General features: G+C 40.1%; 1 protein-coding gene across 4 annotated transcripts in view; it reads right to left on the bottom strand.

The window, feature by feature from the left end:
• LOC107513005 (SEC23 interacting protein) overlaps positions 1-19,442 on the bottom strand; it is a 32,984-nt gene extending 13,542 nt beyond the window's left edge. Inside the window, exons 1-13 of one of the 4 annotated variants that reach the window (XM_036222438.1) lie at positions 19,202-19,309; positions 18,635-18,745; positions 14,440-14,972; positions 13,428-13,647; positions 12,415-12,608; positions 11,453-11,542; positions 9,798-9,918; positions 8,598-8,687; positions 7,584-7,725; positions 5,541-5,749; positions 5,069-5,181; positions 4,628-4,780; positions 3,184-3,279 (exon numbers count right to left, since the gene is read on the bottom strand). In XM_036222438.1, the coding sequence (XP_036078331.1) occupies positions 3,184-3,279; positions 4,628-4,780; positions 5,069-5,181; positions 5,541-5,749; positions 7,584-7,725; positions 8,598-8,687; positions 9,798-9,918; positions 11,453-11,542; positions 12,415-12,608; positions 13,428-13,647; positions 14,440-14,972; positions 18,635-18,701 (2,028 nt within the window). In that variant the 5' untranslated portion in view covers positions 18,702-18,745; positions 19,202-19,309. Of the gene's footprint in view, positions 1-3,183; positions 3,280-4,627; positions 4,781-5,068; positions 5,182-5,540; positions 5,750-7,583; positions 7,726-8,597; positions 8,688-9,797; positions 9,919-11,452; positions 11,543-12,414; positions 12,609-13,427; positions 13,648-14,439; positions 14,973-18,634; positions 18,746-19,201 lie in introns of all 4 variants that reach the window. The other 3 variants (XM_016149116.2, XM_016149120.2, XM_016149117.2) reach the window with 3 other exon arrangements.
• Positions 19,443-23,220: the final 3,778 nt, after the last annotated feature.

Genomic DNA, 23,220 nt, shown 5'->3' with positions numbered 1-23,220 from the left:
TCTAGTAATGATTTCCAAATACTAGGAAATCAGGAAGCAAGTCCAATCGGTTAATTTAACAGGCAGTAAAGAACAAAAGGGAACTCTCTGCCAGCCAGCGTGGAACCGACTCCACCCTTGACGTTCTGGAAGGTTTGGTTTTCCTCTGCTCTTTGGGGGCGGCAGGCAATTAAAACCTAAACCCAAAAATGAAGAACATGTTCGGAATTCTTCAGTGTAAATGTGCTTTCTCACTCAGACGTACGTCCCATTATAGTCAGAGAACTAAACATATGAAATTGCTGAGAGCTAGCTATATAGAACATAAAGTGTTCTATTGCAAACTGTTTTGTTTCCCCTGGACACATGCAGCAATTTCAAAACAAAGTGAACCAACATACACATCCTTGACTATCAATACTTCCAACACTAAAAACTGTTTCTTTTCAAAAGAAAATCACCAAGATGGTTTAGAAAAGGGGGAGGGGCAGCTCTCAGACAACAAATACTTGATCTCATCATTACGAAATAATTGGCTAATTTTGGTCCCATTATGTCAGTTACATTAAATCAATAGGACACACCATATTATCTTGTTATTGATCTGGCAGTACCTTGTTATCTATGAAAAATGTAGAGCAATCAACAGCAACACGGCTGAGAAAATGCCATGGTTCACCCAGAGGCAATTACTTTTGAATTTCAAAAATAAGATCACTTTATAGATTTTCACTCCTTTCATAACATTCTTATAATGCCATAATTTATAATCCAAGCAACAACTGTATACAAACCAGACTCCTTCCAGAAAATTTTCAAGAACAATATTTTTCTACATTTTTTTTTCCTTTTATTGCACAATAAAATCAAGGACATGATGCAGGGCCTAAAAACACAGCTTCTCGTTTCCCATTTTTGGTTTTTCCAGGCCCGTGCTTCACTGGTGTGCACGTGCAGGCGAATGTGCCTACACGTGGAGTACACACACTCGTGCCCTGGTTTCGGTTTGACCACCGTGCTCATGAGAGTTGAACACCTCAGAGTTGCCGTGAGGCTCGAGGGAGATGAAGAGCTCTTGTAAACTGCAATTATATGATTCAATACCCAGGAAAAATGAGACGAACTTAACCGCCAAAACTAGTAACCTCTTTCTCAACTCTTAACCTCCATCGTCCCTTCATCTCTCCAATCAACTCTCAAAAACACTGCTCCGCGTCTAAAATGCCTTTGAGTTTCACTCTTCCTTTCCGTGTCCTCTTATTCCCCATCTCCTCTCACCGAGCCACTGCCTCCTGCTTCAGGCCCTTGCGCCTCCGCACTGTCACCCAGTGAACTCCCGAGAACTGACTCCATCACAGACCTGCCCCGCGGCCCCGCCGCCCCGCAGCGGTGGCCAACGACGTCCCTTTATAAACTGAACCAGGCGGTCACTACTGCCACAATGAAACTGCAGCCCATCCGCACACTAAATAAATAGTTTAAATTTTAAAAAATTAAGTTGCTAACAGATAAGATTTGCTCCAATTATTTTTTTCCTTTTGGTGCTCCACTGAGCCAGTAGGCCCTAGCCAGTAGCAAAAGAAAGTAAATGTTAATGGAAAAACCAGGCAAGAACCAGTATGTTCAAAAAGTTCATTTATCTACGCCTATGCCAACATAAACATTCCCGATCCCGTCTGATCTCGGAAGCTAAGCGGGGTTGTGCCAGGTTAGGACTTGAATGGGAGACCACCTAAGATCAGGTGCATTTGGCATTAAAAAAAAAAAAATTCATTTATTACAGACATATCTGCTCACAGCTAAAAGCGTATAATATGGTTTATAAAATGTACCTTTAAATATTTAAATTTCTAAAGTTAAAATAAAACTTTAGACAAAACAGATGATTTACTGCTAAATCATAATTTGTGATAGAATTAAGATGGCCAGCATTTCATGGCGTTTAAAAGCACCATGACTTGGCCATGAGATGTCTGAGAGTCACTCCCTTACAAGAGAAAATCCAAACTTCCACAGCTGCCACGTGGGCCTTCGGGACCCCTGCCCTGCCCTACTCTGAGCTCACCTGCTGGTCCCGCTGCAAAACACACGCCCACGCAGGAAGGCCACTTCCCCTGACCCCACCCCTCTGGGACGTCTTCTCTTACCAGCCCCAACGTCCTCTCCCCAAGCCAGACTGCCACCCTCACCGGGTGCTGAGTGTGGACGGCACTGTTACGGGACTCATGTGTCACCACCTGTGGTCAAATCTCTCCCTCTAACTAGACAAGAAACCCTCGGTTCATCTCCAAATCCCAAGAATTGAGCACAGCGCCTCACCAAAAAGAGTAACTCCATTGCTTAAACTAATCGCGACAAGCAGTTCTAGGACTATAGTCAAACTACATATAAAGAATTGGCTAGTTAAGTTCCAAAGAACTAACACAAATGAGAATTGCAGAAGTTCAGAGGTGGGTCAATGAAGACCACATTAATGACAATAAAAGAGCTGCCCTAAGTGCTACCTAATTTTTCTAATTATTTTTTAAAATCTCTGTAAAATTAACTTAATAAATGAAAATTAAGTAAAAGGGAGTTTTTCCCAACTGTTTTCTTTCTTTTTAAATACATTTTAATTATTGCTATTGTTACTGTTTTGTAAAGAATTTTTGTTTTTTGGTTATTATTTAATGAGATCTGTGAGTGTTCTTTAGAAGGTGTGAAGGATTGGGAAGAGAGAAAATAAGCTAACATTTATTAGGTCCTAATTTTCAAATGCATTACTTCATCTTCACTCCAATCCTATACGAAAGCTATTATCACTCCCATTTTTGAAATGAAGGAAACCAAGCATCAGAAAAGTTAAATCATTCATGAATACGTAGTTAACAAGGGGATGAACTGGAAATTAGGGTGATTGACTTATCTCTTTGTCCAGGGTTTGCCTAGATTTTGCAAGGGAAAATTCCCATTTTAAAACTGAAAGTCCTTCATCTGGGGAATTTCCTCAGTCCTGAGAAACTGCATGGTCAGTTGCCCTAACTAAAATTTAATTCCAGTTCTGGCTGACTCCCAAGTCTTGGGCTTCCATCAACTCCACTGCCGTGTCCTGGGGCAGGGAGCACACTAGCTTGCCTGACCATGATGACATTAATAATTTCCAAAACGTAAACAGGCTAGTCACAGATGAGTTTGGTTTTCTTTTGAGGCAAAGATGATCGTTACCAGTTTGACTGCTTTATGTTTCACGAAGTTAGCTATCTTCTTTCTGGGTCCCAGGGGTATCCCCATTTCCTTCAGGTCGTCAACAGTACACATAAGCTTTAAAAGAAAACAAACAAGCACATTAATTAATCAATTAATCAGCTGAGTGACAGATGAACTGAAATAGAAAAAAAGAAATTATAAAAAAAACCATATCATCTAAACCAATCTAAGATCTAGTCAATTATTTTAGAAGTTATTGTTATTTGTTTTTAAATCATGGAGTAATTTAGGCTGTAAAATCTTAGGCCTATACATCAAATCATTTCATTAACTTTTTAACAGAAAATATATGCATGTTGTACAAAATTCAAAATCTGCCACAACGAAGGCTCTCCCCTCCACTCCTGTCCCAACCACCCGGCTCTCTCAGCAGCAACTGCTGGCAATTTGCTCTCCTTCCAGAGAGAGATATCTTCTGCATACACAGCATCCGTGAGTGTGAGTGTGAGTGTGTGTGTGTGTGTGTGTGTGTGTGTGTGTGTGGCCTTCTATGCAAACAGGAGTGAACTTTGGTCTTTTCCCATAATGTATCTAAGAGATCATACACACCAGTATCTCTGACATTGCTTCATTCAACAGCTGCAGGGTGCACCATTACGTGTATGCACTATAAATGGCTTCACTGCTGCCCTACTAGGGGACGTGAAAGGTGTTTCTAAGGTTTTTGCTGTTACAAACAGTGCGGCAGTGAGCATCCTTGTACACATTCATGTGTGAGTGTTTCTCTGTAGCAAATATTCCTGGCTGTGAATTTAGTGGGACAAAGGGTATATATTTTTTATTTTAAAAGATACTGCCAAACCGCCGTCCAGGGAGGCAGTACCAATTTACACTGTTAACAACCCCATGTAACCGTGTCTGTTGCCCCTCCCCTCATCCTGGACACAGTGTATCACCAAACTCTGTTCTTGCCAAACTGATAGGTTAAAAATAATTTCACTGCACTTTTAATTTGCATTTCCCTCAGGAGTTTTGATATAAGAAGACATTTGTTATTTTCTTTTCTGTACATCATATGTTCTTGCTCTTTTCCTATTTTCCTACTGTGTTAACTTGGGTAGTTCGCTTGTAGAAGCTCTGACTAGCAAGGGAATAAGCCCTTTGTCTGTAATACGTATTCCGAATATTCTTCTTAATCTATTATTGGCCTTTACATGTTATTTATGGAGTCTCCTGCTATGCAATTTTTTTTTAGGGCTTCTGGGTTCTGTGTCATGCTTAAAAAAAAACCTTCCCTTTTTATTTTTTAAAAAAATTATCCTGTGTTTTACAATTTTTTAAACATTTAAGTCTCCACTTTATCTAGGACGTATTATGATGTAAGAGTGTTAAAATCATTCTCAATTTTTGATTTATACACAAGAAAAACAATTTTAAACAAAAATAAATCGATCATCAGTACCAGAGATTCCATATCGATCTTTTCCTTTTCGAAAGTGCTAACATATTCAGAGAGGCTAAGTGCTTCCAGAGTTTCTTGCAAAGTTAGGACTTCTTCATTTTCAACGTCAAGGTCACAAGACTCATCCAATATCAGCTTTGGCTCTTCAGACATCTTTAAAAAGAAGTTGAAGAACATTACAAAACTCATAAAAACTCCCATAAAAACTCTACTGATCTACAAAAAAATCTTAAACAATTCTGTTCAATTTTTAGTAGTTTGCCACTCAAAGTTACATATTCTAAAAAAGCATAGAAACAAATCATTCATGCTCCCATAACAACGAGCTATATGATTCTGTTACACTTGAAAACCTTGGTGTATTTTGATATACAGAAACAGTTGAGAATTTGGAAAACTGTTCAGCTCCACCTCCAAATCTCAATGTTAATTGGGTCATACCTGCTTTTCCTGAAAATGTGGCTGCTTCACGGCTCCATTAGCAAAAGGCTCAGTAGACTTGGGTAAAGTCAAATCTTGCTGATTAGACAGGATGTCAAACAATATTAAAGAACCTAAAAGAGAAGTAGCATTTTGCTTTTTAATGTACTACGTGCTTTTTATAACACTAAATACATTATACTTTTGTTTCAAACTCCCTGGACAGAAGTTATACAAAACTTAGATATTAATCAAGATCTGATCATCGAGATCCTGGTTTTACCAAAAAGCAGAAAAAAATTAAAATATAAAGCATTCCTAGGTACTATGAAAGGTGGATATAGCAAAGGTAAAATATAAAGCATTTGCTTCTGCCTTTTATAAAACTTAGAGTGTGTAATTCTCAGACTTGCACTAACAATGTCACCCATAAAGAAAGCGGTGATGACGCAAGAAAAGCTGTGTTTAAAATGTGGCTGTTTGACGGTTTTACCTAAACTGTGACCAGCAACAGAGACCCCCCCTCTGAAGTCTGGGTTCCGACTCATGAAGAGCGCGTGCAGACGGTTTATCTCCATTCCCACTTTTTCCACGATGGTCTGACAGTAGGTGGGGCTGTTGTAAAATAAAATGTCTAGCAAGGTTTCATTGGTGAAGTGACGAAAACGACCAACACTTGGTAAAGTGATTTTCTTAATATTCCTGTTTGAAAGAAAAAAAAAAAAAGAGTATATTCAGTCGTTAGCCACCTTAAATCTACGGATTTTTTTAAAGTTTAGACTTTGAATCCTGAAATTACATTGAGTGAAAAACCATCGCACAGAGATTTTGAAATCTTGCTTCCTGGCATATCATCGGTTTGGCTCAAATAAACTCATAAAAATTTTTTAAAATACAAAAAAAAAAAAAAAAAACTCCCATGGACTACTTATGAGTTGATTTTGTAGACAGTTATAAATAAATCAAAATAAAGCAAACAAGCTGCTGTCTGTGCCTATATCTGTACTATGAATTTTGGATTCTCTGAAGAATTATCATCTAAATTAGGGCCTGTGAAAATATTTTAATTTTTAAAGAATAAAGTCTATTCTTCCAATTTATTGGAAATCAAGATACTAGACCAAACTTGTGGGTGGAAAGGACAACAGAGAATGTAGTGAGAAGAGAGAAAGGGGCTTAATGGGATAAAAACCCTTCCTGCTGAGGACAGCCACAGTGGAGCTCCCGGACATCCACGGGGAAAGAAAACGCCCTCGTAACAGGCGCGGCATGGGGAGAATGCTGTTTGTAGTCGTTCCATTAAACCATGAGCCTTGAAACTTGGCGGTCACTAAAATTCGGATGCTATTAGCATAACTATTACCTAAACTTAAAAAAAAAATTACCAAAATCTGTGGTTCTCAGTTGGGGACATTCAAAATTGAGTAGAGACATTTTTAGTTGTCACATTGCCTGGTGAGTGCTGTGGGTATTTAGTGGTATTTAGATACTAACCGTCCTACAAGGCTAACATGACAAAGAACTGTCTTGCCAAAAGAGTCCCCACTGAGAAACAATCATCTAAACCAGCCATTCTCAACCAGCGAGGTTTCACCCCCAGTGACAGCTGGCTTGTCACTTTAGAGGGAGGAATGTGCTACTGTTCTCTAGCAGGTAGAGGACAGGGACGCTGCTAAACACCCTGCAGGGTGCAGGGCAGCCCTCTAGCTAAACCTCTGTAGATGAGTATTTCAAAACCAGCAAAAATTTCCTAGATTCTCTTAAACATTTACAACAGAATACATATATACACACATGTGTGCATGTGCTCACAGACACGTGCAGAAAAGCAGCATAAAAACTTAACAGCCAGTATTTAATGTCAGAGCAAGTATAAAATTAAAATTAAAAAATGCATTTGTCCAACAGCCAAGATATAAAAGCAATGAAAGTTTCCAACAAAGATGAATGGATAAAGAAGATATGGTATCTACAGTGAAATATTACTCAGCCATAAAAAAGAATGAAATCTTGCTATTTGTGACAACATGAGTTGACCTGGAGGGTATTACGCTAAGTAAAATAAATCAGACAAAGACAAGTACTATATGATTTCGCTTATATGTGGAATCTAAAAAATAAATAAATAAACAAATTAAAAACAAACTCATAGATACAAAGACTATTTTGATGGTTGCCAGACGAAAGAGGGGTTGCAGGGATGGGTGAAAAGGGGGAAGGGATTAAGACGTACGATTTGCCAGTTACAGAAACAGCCATGGGGATGTAAAGAACGGCACAGGGAATATAGTCAATAATATTGTAATAACCACGTTTGGTGCCAGGTGGGCACTAAATTTATCATGAGCACTTCGTAAGATATATAAATGTCTAATCGCTATGTTGTAAACATAAAACTATTATCATATGTCGACTATAACTAAAATATTTTTAAAAATTTAAAGACATTTATTGAGTCATAATAAACTACTTTATGGTTTAAATTTTAAATCTAAGTTCGACCAATCCGAAAACCGAATTACCAACACCCACGAACCTGTCGACGCCAGTGGCATCCCCGCCCAGGGAGCTATGCCAGTGGACCGGAAGGAACTCCACTCTGCTTATTTTCCGATCGTCTAAAGATTTCTTGAAATGGGTCTGGAGCAATTTGAGAGAAACCACCCTAAAATCATCCACTTAAAAAAATAATCAGGAAAAACAACAAATTAATTAAATTTTACTAGTTTGATAGGTAGTTAGCAATTACCTCAACTATGCCAGGATTTTTATAACACAAACTTTTCAAGAAAAAAAAAATTAAGGATTCAGCCCCAAAATAATAAACTTAATGTTTAGGAAATTCTTTAAACTTTTCGTTATTTTAGAGAAACGTATAAGTGACTGAAAAACACTGAACTACTACATACAGGCAGCACACGCTGTGGGCACGGACTCTGGAATCAAACTACCCGCTCCCAAACCCAAGGACCATATGGGGCAGCTTAACTTAGTCTCTGGGCCTCAGTTTCTCACCCAACAGTGGGTATGACAGTAACAGCACCTACACCTCAAGGCTTTAAGGGTTAAATAATACAATACACGTAAGATACTTGGCACATACCAAGCAGTCAGTAAATATGAACTATTATATAGACATAAACTTCAAAAATTTATGTAAACCAGGCAGATTCATTCTTCCACTAAAAAACTTCTCACAACCGGTTTACTATAAATCAGTTTAATATATGTAGGCGTTCCTGGTTGCTGGAATATTTTTAAAAATTTAAATATTTATTGAATCATAATAAACTACTCAGGCAGAGGCTGTCAGAAAGGCTCAATCGCTTCCAAGATCCCATCTAATTCTTCACAGTCTAGAATTTCATGAGTTATATATGTCACAAGAACAAATCAAGTACAAATTAATGATTCCCAGTGATCATTTAAATTTCCCCTTATAGTCCCTCAGCCAGTAGTATACAATGAAAGCTATCTTAAAAATGAACACTTAAAAAGTCCTTCCAAAAGCTCTCCAATCACTCCATAAAATAAAATGACTAACACTTACCACATTCAATAATGCTTCTAAAGCGCAAGTCACACACTGGTCCAATGCCATGTACCATGAACACCAAATGGTCAACCTGAGGCATCTCCCCTATGAAAGAAATACACGAACATATACATGTTTGGGTTTTCTTAATTAAATGGCAGCATTCTAGATATCCCTTTTGTCACCACGAATTTGCCAAAGAAATTCATGACCCTTCCAACCTAATAAGCCTCATTACCCTCTACCAAATTAGAAGAGAGCTCAAAGTCCGTCCTGGCATATAACGTGAGCCAGACCAAGGACTGGCGGAAGGAGGCCGTCTCTGATCTGAGAGGCCATGAGCATCTGATGTCCAGCAGTTTTGTACCTATTGAGGCTCCATAACCTTGTGATATCTTCAGAACTCTCCAGGGCACTAAACCCCGCATGGAGAAGTAATTTGTCAACATAAAACTTTAAAACCTTTCCTCCAAATTCTTCTCCTTGATTTGTTAGATTCATACATACTACATATAGGAACATCTCCAAGTTAAATCTACTATTTTACTGATTATTTCATTTAGACTCATGAGTACATTCATTTTGTAATTGTGTAAGACAATAAAACAAATATGAAGTATGTAATTGTCCAAATAAAATCCTATTTTAAATGGTGTAATAAGAGAAACCGAAGCGCAAACACTGGAGCAAGGGTTAGCAATCCACAGCTCATGCACCCAACTCTGCTCGCTGCCTGTTTCTATAAAGTTTTACTGAAACATGGCTATGCCCATTTGTTTACCTACTGTCTACAGATATTCTCACGATACAGAGCTGTGTAGATGCAATAGGGTCCACATGGCCTGCAAAGCCTAAAATATTTCTTAACTGGCCTTTTCAGAAAGTTTGCCACTCCTGCACTAAAGTAATACATACTAGTTGAGATATGACAAAACAAGCCCAATTCACTGCCAAAAGCCTAATTTTGACCAGCACAATGTTTCTTTAGAATACATATTTTAGAATCTATATTACATGGTTTGTATATCTTCATAGAATTCTAAAGTAAAAAATAAACAGATAAAAAATAAATTTTTTAAAAAAGATATGTGCGGCTGATTTCTGAATGTTATGACAGGTCATCCAAATAACTATTTCTTTTTCTCACCATTCTAAAGAACGATGCTAAAATAGAGAAGCCTAGAAATTATCTTGGTCCTAACAAATAATACACACCATCAGGAATTTCATCGAGGTTATCATCGATTCCACGCTTCACAACCCTGGGCCTCGTCTGTCCATCTTGTGTGGTCCCCCATTCATCTGGCACTGATGAAGGCTGGAACTGAACGATAACCTTCAAGATACAGCAGAAGGGTTATGAGAGCTCACTATCGAGTACGTTTAACTACAGGCTAAGTAATGTATTTCAATACATTATGAACTACTTCAGAGAATGGATAATTTACAAATCCAGTACTAGTACTGGTCCCCCAAAACCAATTTTGTAACAGTCCTGCTAGTGTTCATTAACCATTAAAACTAAGCAAATAAAAACCAGTATTTCCAATGCTTATGTTGAAAAATAATATTACTAAATCAGAAGTTCTATACCTTGATTTAGAAATGTAACATGTAACCAATGTACTGTATACTTAAACTAATAAAATTAAAAATTACTTAACCTAAAAAAAAATGTAACATAAACATCTAAGTTTACACATAAGAAATCAAGTAAAGTTATCTACAATAGAGGAGTCTATTCACAAATTCATTTTCAATGCCAAAAACTAAATTTCCCACCACTTTTTAGGAAGACGTATTTTGTTAAATCAATTATATTAAATAATTAAATCAAACCTGATCTATGAAATTTTTTTTCAAAAAAATGAATGGTATGCAAAATATTTGTACGCAAAAAGTTAAAAAAATCAAAAGGATAAGAGTTACCATCAACAGACACTGGGGAAATGCAGAGGTAAGAAGCCTCTATTCTTCCTTTGATACCTTTTTATACTGCTTACATTTTCTTAACATATAAATGTTTTATTTTACTTCAGTATCAACAAAAACTACAGAGGTAGTTAGAATATAGATTATTTTGGTTTTTATACTTTTCTATAATAAATAAATAGCCTATGTTCTGAGAAACTACTGTGTACCAAGCGCTATGCTAAATGCTTTTGCACAAATTACCTCACTCCATCTAAAATATGGCCCTGGAAAGTAAATGTTCGAGGTGAGGAACTTGGAGCTCAGAGAGATTAAGGATAGTAAATGAAAGAATGTGAACACCACTAATCGATATTTAAGAAAAATAAAAAAGGCAAAGAAAAGTTTCTGTAGACAATACAAGGAGGAAGAACATACTTTACTTCTCAAAGGTTGAAACAAAACATGTCAAGGGCAGGGTGGGCAAACGACGGCCTGTAGGCCGAAACTGGACCATCGCTTGATTTGACAAAGTTTTATTAAAAATAGCCACACCCATTGGTTTATACAATGTCTGTAGCTGCTTTCAGGATACGAGGGCAGAGTCAATAGTTGCAACAAAGACCACGTGGCATATAAAGACTTAAATAAATACTTATTCTTTAGCCTTTTACAGGGAAAGTCAGATGACCCCTGATCAATTGCAAAAAAAAAAAAAAAAAAATTTATCAAGCAACTTCTATGGTGTATACCAAGCTTCAGATAACATGCTGCCATACACAGGAACTTCATGAGACAAATTTAAATTTAAATTTCATTTTTGTCTATGAACTTAAAAGCAATGCACTTGCTATATACATGTACATCCTAACTGAAGAAATTAATAAACATTCGTCAAATATATTTGGCAAAATAATTATTGAAATGACCCTCAACATTTTCCTATCTTAAATGATTACCTTGGGATTGTGTATGACAATTGTCTCTCCACTTGGAAACTCCAATCTGCGGTGCCACTGATTTGTGGTTACAGCTTTTTTATATTCGGCCTACAATAATGCAAACAGCATATAATCCATTATGACAGATCTATATCATATTAAGGAAAATTGTGGAAGAAAATTATAACTATCATGGTAATAAAAATAACAGTAATAGAGCTCTACCATACTTATTACTTTACATATATTACCTCATTTAATTAATTACTCTCAATCACTCCTAAAAAATATCCCCATTACACAGAGGCAAAAACCAAGATTTAGAAGGTGTTTCCTAGAGCTACCATAACAAAGTGCCACAGACTGAGTGGCTTAAAATGACAGAAGTTTATTTTCTCACAGATCTAGAGGCTCAAAGTCTGAAATCAGGGTCGCAGCGGGACCATGTTCCTTCTGAAATCTCTTGGAATCTTCTTCCTCACCTTTTCCTAGCTCCTGGAGGTGTGCCAGCAATCTTCGGGGCTGACTGGCTTACAACTGCATCACTCTGATCCTCTATTTTCACGTGGCATTTTCCCTATGGCTGACTTAAAAGGACACAAGTCGCACTGGATCGGGGGCTCACCCTATTCCACTATGATCTCGTCTTTTACTGAATATTAGTTTGAAAAGCATCCATATGCTTGGCACGTATTGTCAACAACAGATCTCAGCAGTCTAAGTTCTTTCGAAGGTCTGATAAAAGTGCCTTATTAGATCTGTGACGTGCCCCTGAAAAACATTCTGTCTTTGGGTACTAAGGCCACCATTAGCACTTCGTGAATGATGACGCCACTGAAAAAGCGACTTTTGTGCACAGAATCAAGATAGGCTCTCTTGTAAATAAAGCCTGCACCATTGCGGGTGGTGTTACATGGGCTCCAATGTACACAGGGCCCACATTTTTTAAAGAAAAGCATCGAGGAATGAAGCCCACGTACCTCTAGTTTCTCGCTGAACTCCTCTGTATAGGGAATAAACCTGCTATCTGCGTCCCCTTTGTAGAACCAGGTACAGCGTCTCACTTCGGCTGGCTCCTCTTCCCAGTACACAGCTTTCCGCACTCGGTCATAGAGGTAAACGTCGTAGCGCCCTCCGTCCGTGCCCAGAATTACACTCTCAGGGTCTGGCTGGACTGGAGCGCAAGTCCATATTTTAACCCAACAGTTAAAGGTGTATTTCAAATTAACAAAGGAATACAGTGAATACAGTAGCTGACTCTTAAAGACAAAGAACTAAGCTCACTTCTGTTTAAAAATAGAAGTTCAAGATTAATCTATGCTGATCTAAATTATGCTCCTTCTTAAGAAAAATAGCCAGGGCAAAATTTTAAAACATGACCATAAAATAATTCAAATAACTGGTGGATTTTTTTTTTAAATCAAAGCAACAACGCTCCATGAAGTATATTTCTAAAGAATATTAACAGTAATTTTAAAGTACCATGATGAAACACGATCGGGATAAACAAAGAAACATACTGCACGACTTCTCAGAGCTTTAACATACTCCTGTGCACTGTCTCAAAAGTAGATGGCGTTGCAGCACTTCCAAAATTCACCTAACCATGGAACACTTTTTTCACAGCATCTTCAGAAAGAAGAGTTCCACAGAAAAATGCTTTATAAGTGCCCCATAACTACAAACGAGTAAACTAAATAAAACTGACACCCCCCCCCAAAAAAAAGGAAAACAGGAAAGAAAATTGACACCTGAATTATATGAACTACTCTATTTCTCTGATTTAAAACACCTTCACACGAAGAAGCAAGTTAATAAAACATTTCTTCAAACACCTTGCTCAAATAACTCAGGACTTAGATCAGCACCACCATCTTAAGGTATAGAGTCTGGTGGGGTCTCCAAAGATTAAGGAATTTGACATTCATAAAAAGCCATAAAAAAATACTCTTCATTTCTTCTCTTCCTAAAGTCAGATATGCTCAGTGCTTACCTGAATTATAGACTTCTTCGAGATTCAAAGAGTCCAACATGCTGAAAGGCATCCACAGTTGTTTGTATTCTACCTCCTTGCAGTAAAACCAGTGGGGCTGGACAGGTTCATATTGGTTTTGAAGTATAAAAGGAGGTGGCACTTGCACAGAGGAACCCACAGGTCTAGCAAGCGCCTGCTGCTGTGGAGGGGACAACCCTGACTGCACTGAAGGAGGAACCTGGAAGGAACAAAAAAGTTAAGACCATGATGCTTGTTCGAAGGAAAAGTTTTATATATGCGTTAGACCCATTACCAAGAGTCTGTGTATTGGTATGATTCAAATTAAATAAAATGAAGCCCATTCTTCATCCCCAAGTATAAAGTTAGGTTACATTCTTGATTTTAGTACTGCTATCTCTGCCACTTTGGGTTGAGTTCTTAATTCTTTCTTTCAATTGGTTCTCTTTTTTTGATTTAGCTGATTTCTCTTTGAAAGTCAGTTGAATAATCAGTTGGGGAAAAAGCGTAAGGGAATTTCATAAAATTTACCCAAAACAAATGTTATTCCACTACTCTCCTAAGACAGTTTGTCTGGATCCAAACTCCATAAACGTAAATAAAAGAAACTACTGGGAGAATCGATTTTAGTCCTCATAACTGAGTGTTTTGATTGAATAGTATAATTAAAAAATGAGAAGCTGCAATCTTTAAAGAGAATAATTGCTTCAACTCTCAGATGATCTTAGATCACATTTATTATTGGCATCTTACACTAAAATCTGGACGTACTGGCATAGGTTAACTCATTAAAATCAATTCCTACTTCGGTAAATAAATAACATAAACTAAAATGTGAACCATTCAATGAGCTACCTTTAAAAGAATGTTAACTTCAAAGCATATACCTTAAACAGAGTATCCTCCGAAAATAATTTGTCATATTGATTATAGATAGTGCTTTTCAAAACACGGGCTAAATGAGAGATTAAAAATTAGAGCGAATAATCAGGATATAAAAAGGTTTCCATACCGGTGGCAAAGATCCTGGAGGCATCTGGTACACCTGCACAGGGGGTCCGGAGGGTGGAGGATGGGTGGGATGGCCTGGTGTTTGGCACTGTTGCAGCTGTGGTGGTGTAATATAAGGATTAGCTCTGCTGCTTACAGGAGTGTGGCGGTAAGGATTATATCCTTGTTGGGGTATTCCTTGGGGTGGGCTCCCGAAATTTGAAGGAGGGAGGCTACTTGGCTGAGAAGGCAGGAAAGTATTTTTTCCCATTTGTGAAGAAGGTGGAGCACCATACTGAGCCTTCGACATCAGTGGCGGAAAAGCATTCGACACGTCTTGGGATCCAGTTGTAAAAGGGAAAGCAGCTGGGGGCTTAGAGAATGCTGACTGTCCAGCTGATGTGGCTGTGGTTGTTAGCGGTGACTGTCCAATAGTCCCAAAAGGGTCACTACTGCTCGATACCTGAGAGAAATAGCTAAATGTCTGTGGGGTGGATGCGTGAGCAGAAGTCTGACCAAGGAAGCTGTCCTCCTCACCAACATCTGTGGAATCCTCTGAAAGGGACAGGAGAGCAACAGTTTATGCTCTCATTCTGTAGATATGATTCTATACAGCAGCTCTAACCCCTGCACCTCTTATCTGTAGTTCAAATGCAAATTTCTGCATTACAGAAAAAAAGGAAAAACTTTTTTCTTTGAAAACTTTTCTTTAAAATGAAAAACTAGAAAATATGAGCAAAAAACAAGAAAAGAAGTAAAAGTTATAATTCATTTATAAGCCCACTTCCCAGGGACAACCACTGTTAATAATATTTTGGTACATCCCTTTCATACTTTTTAAATAAACATAAATACATATACTTTATTCTGTAAATATATATAAATCATACATACTTGTATGTAAAGTTTTTTAAAATAAAAATCTATACCTACTATTTTTACATGTTCTTTTGAATGCTCTTTTTCCCTGGTAAGAAATTAAATATTACTCTGTTACCCAAATACACATAATTTTACTTCTACAGTAATGACAAGAAACCAAAGTACAAACATTACCTCTGTTGACAAGAAGAGGTGTGTCAGGGCTCTTACCTACAAAGCACTCACTGTACAAATGCACACGTGGTATTTGTATTCACAAGGCAAAGTAGGTCAACCATGAATTGCCATCCCTAAAATCGCAGAGTATCACAACCAGGTAATTCGTCATTAGAGAATACCAAATCACTAGAAAAGTCATTTCTCACCAAGGGAAGCTCTCTTCACTTCCCTTTGTCCAACTCAATCTTCACTGCAGGTGTTAGCGGCACCAAACTATCTTCACTTCTGCTACCGAGTCGTACGATAAAAACATTTTCCCTCTGCCTGGCCTCAAAAATCCAGCCTACTCTTCGTTACTAAACCTTCACGAGCCCTCAGCTCACTGTAACTTTCATTTTCCTCTCCCTAACCTTTTCCTTCTGCTATCTCATTCCCTTGTCTTTCCTACTGCTGAAGGCATGGAGCAGATCAGAGGGAGGGGACTCACTCCCAGCACACAGGCTCCCTAACCTTGAGACCTGACAAAGGGCCTTCTTTCAAGCTCCGGGCTCCTCCCTGACCTGCTGAAAGAGCTCACTGGGCTTGTAGAGATTCTGGCTTCTAGGTTGCTCCCATTATGTTTCATCGATTTAACTAAAATAATCCACTATTCAAAATACGCCTCTTGAAAAGAAAAAAAAAGATTAAAGAAATACTCCTCTAAGTTGTTTCTTTGTAACTAAAAATGTCACCTGCTCAAGGCCCTTTGCCTTGTACCATTCCACTTTTCTTAGCATTTCCAGCTCCCATCATCTCTTTCTTGTTATGTAAACCTCATCTGGACTCATCTGTGTTCATCTCTCAACTGAAAGCATGGAAAAACCTCTGTACTATCTTGTATCCTTTAAGACAACTTGGGGATCTTTTTCTAATCATCGTCAATTACAAAAGAAATACTGATCTATGATGCTGGCCCCACCTCAGGGGCCCTAATTAATGTGGATACATTTGGCATTAAGACCCACTACTTTAATGAATACCTTACCTGTATACTTGTGACACGCCCAACTCTGTCTCAAACCAAGGGTGTCATCTTTAGTTCCAGGAGCTATTTTCCAACTGCTTCCTCAAAACTTTTGGCAGGCTCAGCCACATACACCTCAAACTTAGTGAGCCTAAAACGGAATTTAGACTCTTCGCTGCTCCCCTCCATGTGCTCCTTTTACCACATCTCAGTATCTCAAGAGATATTTGCGATATCCATCCCATCCCCTCAAACCAGAATCCTCATCTATCAGACATCCTCCTCTTTCTCATACCCTGCATTTAATCATTCAAATCCTCATTCAAAAAATATATACACATTAACCATTATATGCCAAGCACAGAGCTAGCTAGGTCTTGGGGCTAAAAGTGAATGAGATAAAGAGGCCTCCCTGTGCTGACAGAGCAGACTGTCTGGCCTCCAGTGAGTCACTAAGTCCCAACAATTTTATAGTCAAAAAATCTTTCATACCCGATGTGGCTGACTAGGGCTTGAGCACCATCCACTTCTGCCTGACTCCAGGCTGACTGCTTTTGCTACATCAGCTTTACACAATCTCAGAAAACACCAATCTTTCCGAAACACACCTCTAATTTTGAGGTCTTGTTTAAAATCCTTCAAAACCTCCCCTACTCCCCACAGGATGCCTTCAAACTTCTCAGTATGTTAAATGATGCCTCTCCCCTGCACACACTCTGGTACACTGATCTACTAGGAGAGAGGAGAAGGGACAGGGAAAGAGAGGGGAAAGGTGAGGAGAGAGGGAGGGAGGAGAGGAAAGAGAATGAGAGCACCTACCACCAAATCCCACCCAATCTGCAAGTTTCTTGCACTTCAGACTTTGCGCGTACCTATCTTTCCAAACTCCCTAATTTCTGTGTATCTGTCGACACTGAGCTGAAGAATCACCTCTTCTGCGAGGCCCTGAAGACCTAAGGGATTTCCTCTTCCAGGGCAGCCAGCCTGAAACCCACAGCTCCGACAGCAGCCTATCAATCCCTCTCTCTAGCCATTACAAACCAACAGGACAACTGTTTGCACAGTCACGTATTGTGTTCATGTATACTGAGCGGTCACTGAGAGCAACGCTTTCTGCTCTTCCGTGTCTCCCGGACATCTGGAACACAGCCTGGCAAACAGAAACTGCCCAGCCCATGTTTTTTGAATGAATGAAATTGTTTCCTATGTGTCTCTTTCACTGAGTTGACTAACTGTTGCTTCCAATGAGACAGGCTCTTTTGTCCTTGGAAATTCTCTGAATGAGTTTCTAATGATCGAATCTCTTTCGGAGATGGAAAAATTGTTACAAAATTTTAGTTCTAAAAGCTATTAATTTTCTCATTAAAAAATAAGCTATCTCTAAGAAGTAAGACTCTCCAAGACAGGTACAGTTATCCTGTACTTGACAATGGAAATGTTTAGCACTGATAGTGAAACACACAAACCAAATACTGTATAGCAAGGAAGATGGGCATGAACCAAACATTCGTGAAGCAGAAGATGATATAAAAGCCCCATATTATTCCTGCAACCTCCCACAGCATTCTGCTCCAGCCTTGCCAGTTCTTCACCAAAAATGGCAATGCCTCATCTTCCAGCCACGCTGTCAACATGAGACATACATATTCCTGACTCCCATCTTTTCATTCATTCAACAGAAATTCATTGAAAATTTGGTTTACAGCATCCCAAGGGCTGTTCCGGGTATAAGTTCCTGCTCTCATGGAGCTTACATTCTAGTGGGATAAGATGAACGAACATGTGTACGTGTCAGATGGTGACAAGCACCAAGAAGAAACAAAACACAAGGGAATCTGCACGGACAACTGCCTCCAGTTTGCCCTTCTTCGCTTCTCCATGAAACTGTCCTTAGACCTCCAAGCAAGATAAATTATTCAATGGAAAAGTGTTCAGCATTTAATGAGGATCTATGTGCTAGGCACTAAAGATCCTAGAAATACAAAGGTGAATAAGTCATAACTGCAAACCTCAAGAAGCCCACAGGCCAAAGAGAGGCATGTTTACTTCGCATGTACATAACACTATGTGAAGGCCCATACTCGGTTTTTTTACAAAAATTAATTCACAAATCGTTACGGCCCAGTGAGGCAGTACACAATAGAAACTGAAGCGGAGAGGTAAAGTAACATGCCTGAGGTCACACAGCAAGTTGCTGGCAGGGTCAGAACTGGAACACAGTCTGCACTCCTAAACACCATGCTCCCTCTGGGTTATGCCACATAATCGTTAGAAAGCAATCTCCCTGCAATAATAAAGATGTGAACGAGGAGCTAAAGCGCGCATAGGAGTGGGGACCTAAGAGAGGAAATGATGCACCGTTTTTAAAAGATGAGGATTGCATTCTGTACCTCTACTTTGCATAGACAATATGCCTATGCTAGGAGACATCCCATTATATCCTAATGTATCCTAGGAGAGGGAGCACCGGTAGGTGTTCAACAAAAACTTGTGGGATGCCAGCGCAGGAGTGCCCAGCGCTCGAAACAGAGGGGTCCCTCGGCGAAGAATAAGCCTTCTGACCTGGCCCCTCGCCTCCAAGATCCCAAAGCACCCAAGCCACTCGAACTTGGCCACTGCTACCCAGAGGGTCGGATGCAGGCAGGAGGAAAACCTCCAGTCCGACCCTCGTCACCCCATGCCCTCGCCCGCCTCCCCGCACACACTCGCCCGACCGGACCCCCTCCCCCCTCCTTACTACCTCCAGGCAGGAAGGAGGCCGAGGCAGCGGCGGCTTGGGTGACTGGGATGAAGGGCACGTTGAAGCTGAACTCCGTGGCCGAGGATGAGAAGAGCAGATTGGTGCCCGACGAGGACATGGAGGCGGCACCGCCGCCACCGTTAGGTTTTCTGTCAGCCATGGCTGCGGCCCACCGTCCGTTACACGTCTCCGGGCAGCCGGTGCGGCACCACCGGCCGGAAACCAGTCACCCTGGGGACCCGCACACTTCCGCACTTGCGCACAAGGGCCGGAACTCCGGGCGGCTGGACAGCGGCCCTCTCCCTGCCCCTAGCTGGCCCCGCCAAAAGTTAAGATGGCGGCTCCGGCTTCACGCCCGAGTGCTAGCACGTGACACGCTCAGCCTCCTCCAGGGCGCAGCTGGAGGCGGAGTCGGAGACCGGGACCTGATCGTGGGAAAGGAAGCCCTGCTGGTTCTGAATCAAGGAACGAGTTGCCCCTGGAAGTCACGGATTGCGGGGGCGCGTTGGGCTTTGTAAAGGTACTGACGAGAGCGTTTAACTGGGAAAGATTTGGAGGAACAGCGGAAACCTGCAGGAGCAGGTAGCAGAGTGCTGTCCGCAGACGGAGGTATGTGGGCCATCAGCAGCTAACTCACCCATTCCAGCACCCACACCTAACCCGCCCCCGTCTTTCTGGACAGAATGGAACTCTTGTCGTGGGCCCAGAAATAGAAACGGTAAAACTTTTGAAGGTTTTAATCCATAAAGGTAAAAAAAAAAAATGTTTAAAAGAGAAACCACATGATTGAAATTTAGGAGTGTGACTTTTTAAATAGCTTTCTATATACGTCTACAATAATCTGACTAATTTAGTCCCAAAATCACTGCGGATAATGTGGGTCTAATTGTCATTTTTTATATAGTTGAATATATATACATATATATATATGTACATATATTCATCAAGCAGCTTCTTGGAGCGTGGGAGAGGGAGATGGAAGAGGCCTCGAAAGCAGCTTTCACATCTATATGGAACCTTTCTATTAATGCAATAACTAGTGTGCTTAGTGACAGAGATAAACACCACCAGACACTAATTAAAGCAGTAAGAATAGATTTTATTTAGTATTGACTCTTGCAATAAAGAAGGTACATCGTGAACTAAACTTTCCCAAAACAAAGGCTCTAGAATTTTTAAAGACTGTGCTAAGGCAAAGGCACTGAAGGGTGTCAAAGGGTGTTGGTCCATGTGACTAGGCCACCTGGGTTTATTAACTGGCACTTATCTGGAAGAGCAACAAACTTCTCTTATCGTTATGATAGGCAGTGGTACAAGTTAGACCAAGGTACCCACCAGGCTGGGAGGAGACAGCGGTCAGGTTCTTGAGAAGATATTTCTGGATGACAGAAGATGTGTATCTCAAAGGGGTGGAAAAGGATTTATAATTGCAAGCTTTCTAAAAGAACTGCCTTAAGAAAGGGTTCAGGGGACTGTATGCCTATCACCAGGTTTTGGCTAGAACAAACAGTAAATTCTAGAAGTATTGAGCTTTCTCATACAGGGCTAGAGGTCATCCTAGACACATGATCTTAAGCTGCTGGAAGCCATGCCGAAGGCTTTGGCCAAGGGGAGAGTCTTTGTCATTAATACGAGCGGGCAAGGCAGTATACTAAACACTGGGGGTACCGTGGTATATAAGGTAGACGCAGGACCCTTCCTTCTTGGAGATTGTCATGTCTGTCAGAAAGACACCTAAACACATAATAATAAACTAAAATGTGATGGATGTTACGGTGTAGCATTTCTCAGCTGTGTTGTGGAGTAGTGATACGTCAGGAGAGAGCAGTATAACCCTTCTGTGGGGAGTGACAGCAAATTTCGAACAATCAGGTCATCAACGAAGGACCTACCTAGTGACATGAAAGGCTTCCCTGAAGAAGAAAAATTGAAGTTAAGACCTGAAAGACAGTAGAAATTACTTGGAAAAGCTTGGGGAGGAGGGGTTGGAGGAATTGGTAAGAGACACATTCCAGATAAAGTTAGAGTTCATAGGGCTCCCCTGACATCCCACCGTTGGCTGTTAAGAGAAACATAGGTTACAGCATGGATGGAACCCAATGAGCAACTGGGAGAAGTTGGGAGATAAGGTGAAAACTGGATGAAGGCCAGGTGATGCACAGTCTTACAAGTTAAGAGCAAAAGGGAGTCAAAGAAGGGTGTAAAGGAGGGTGGAGAAATAATAACATTTGGTCTGTAGAAAGTCCACTCTGACTTCAGTGAAATAAAACAGATAAGGAAAGGGCAATCCTAGAAGTAGGACAAGCAGTTGGCAGGCTGCTGACGTGAGCCAGCCGAGCAATGATGGTGGCACAAATTAAGTGACTGCAGTAGGAATGAACAGAAACAGGAATGATTTCTGGGGAAAGATGTCAGATTGAACAGATGTATCTTCATTTTCTTCCTCCTGAAACTGTTGAAAACACAAATGGGTTTGTTTGTGTTTTTTTAAGCTTAAGTCCATACGGGTGGGAAGAATGAGAGAGGATGCTACGGCACCAGCATTTTGGAAGGCTCAACAAGTACTAGATGATTTAGGAAATCAGTAATGGCGAAAGCTCAAAGACAACTTTATTGGCACCATAGAATCACCAAAAGTTATGTGACCTGCTAAGAACCTCAGGCACTTTAAGAAGTGGCAATGAAGGGAAAGAGAGGTCCTGTAATTAGGAGGATTGGTTAAAACTAGTCAAGAAGCTATTGGGTCCCCTCCCCAACTTGAGTAACTGGACTTTTGATGTCCTCCCTTTTGGGGAAAAAAAAAAAAAAAAACACTAAGCTTTTCCTTCTGGAGAGAATAAAACAAAAGGATAATTAAGCAAATATGTACATACTGAATAATAAAACAATTTATTCCATAACCCTAGCCCAATTTCTCTACTTAGCTTCAAGAACACTAGCTGCCAGGTTTTCAATGTCTAGGAGGAGAGTAGAACCTTCTTTGGGCCATGCGAACAAAAGATCTAGAGATAGTGAATCAGGATTTCCCAATGAGACAGCCCAGCCAGATCATCCCGTAATTAAGCTCACAATCAACAAGCCCCAGAATACACCTTCCACTAGCCCAAGTACTTCTTCACCACTTGTTGTAGACTTCGGGCCTCACCTCGACTCAAAATGAACCCGAACTGCTTCTGCTTCCCTGGTGGCTCTTACATCTGCGATGGCTTCTGCAAATGCAGAGTACACATGCACCTTCTGCAAGAAGAACTGCTGCTCCTGCTGCCCCGTGTGTTGTGCTGGGCATGCCCAGGGCTACATGTGCACAGGGCATTGGACAAGTGCAGCCGTGGAGCCTGATGTTAGGAAAGAGAGCAACATGTACAGATCTTTATCATATTTTTTTTTTCCTACTACCCCTACTCTCTTGATACATTCCCGTTTCTGTGAAATATTAGCATGGCAGTGTAACTGGTTCAAAGGCCGTGTGCCTGACGTTGCAAAAGACCAAAACTCAAAATGTCAGAGTTTTGAGTAAAGGAAGGTTTATTGATCGAGAAAGCACTAACCAAGAAGATGGGAGCCCCTGTGGTACCTTACATCCATCTTTAAGTACAGAGATCAGGCTTTTTTTTTTTTAAGTCGTGGGAAGGGTAAGAAGTGACTGACCACTGTAGACATCTGAGCACCAGCAGAGGTCTGAGGAAGACTGTACTAGTTGATGTAAGTCCAGTCACAAGATTCTTGTATATCTTTGATAAACGATCATTATTTTTGTATGTACTTCCCTTATCAGGAGAGGCACCTTCTGGTAAGAGACTGTTTTTGTAAAACTCAGACTATAAGCAGACTTCCTCTAATAATTAGCATGACTGTATGCAACACTGAGCAGAAGCTATTAGCCTGAAGGGCATGGGAACAAGCAGGCTTGAACAAGATGGAGTCAGAGAGGCCAAGCATTTCACTCTGTTTCAACAATAAACTTATATAAACAAAGCAAAACAAACACCAAGGCTCATTTATATGTTCTGAGCTCCCAA

Source organism: Rousettus aegyptiacus, unplaced genomic scaffold (assembly GCF_014176215.1).
Source record: "Rousettus aegyptiacus isolate mRouAeg1 unplaced genomic scaffold, mRouAeg1.p scaffold_m13_p_6, whole genome shotgun sequence".
NCBI lineage: Eukaryota > Metazoa > Chordata > Mammalia > Chiroptera > Pteropodidae > Rousettus > Rousettus aegyptiacus.
This window is presented reverse-complemented; position numbering and strand designations above follow the sequence as displayed.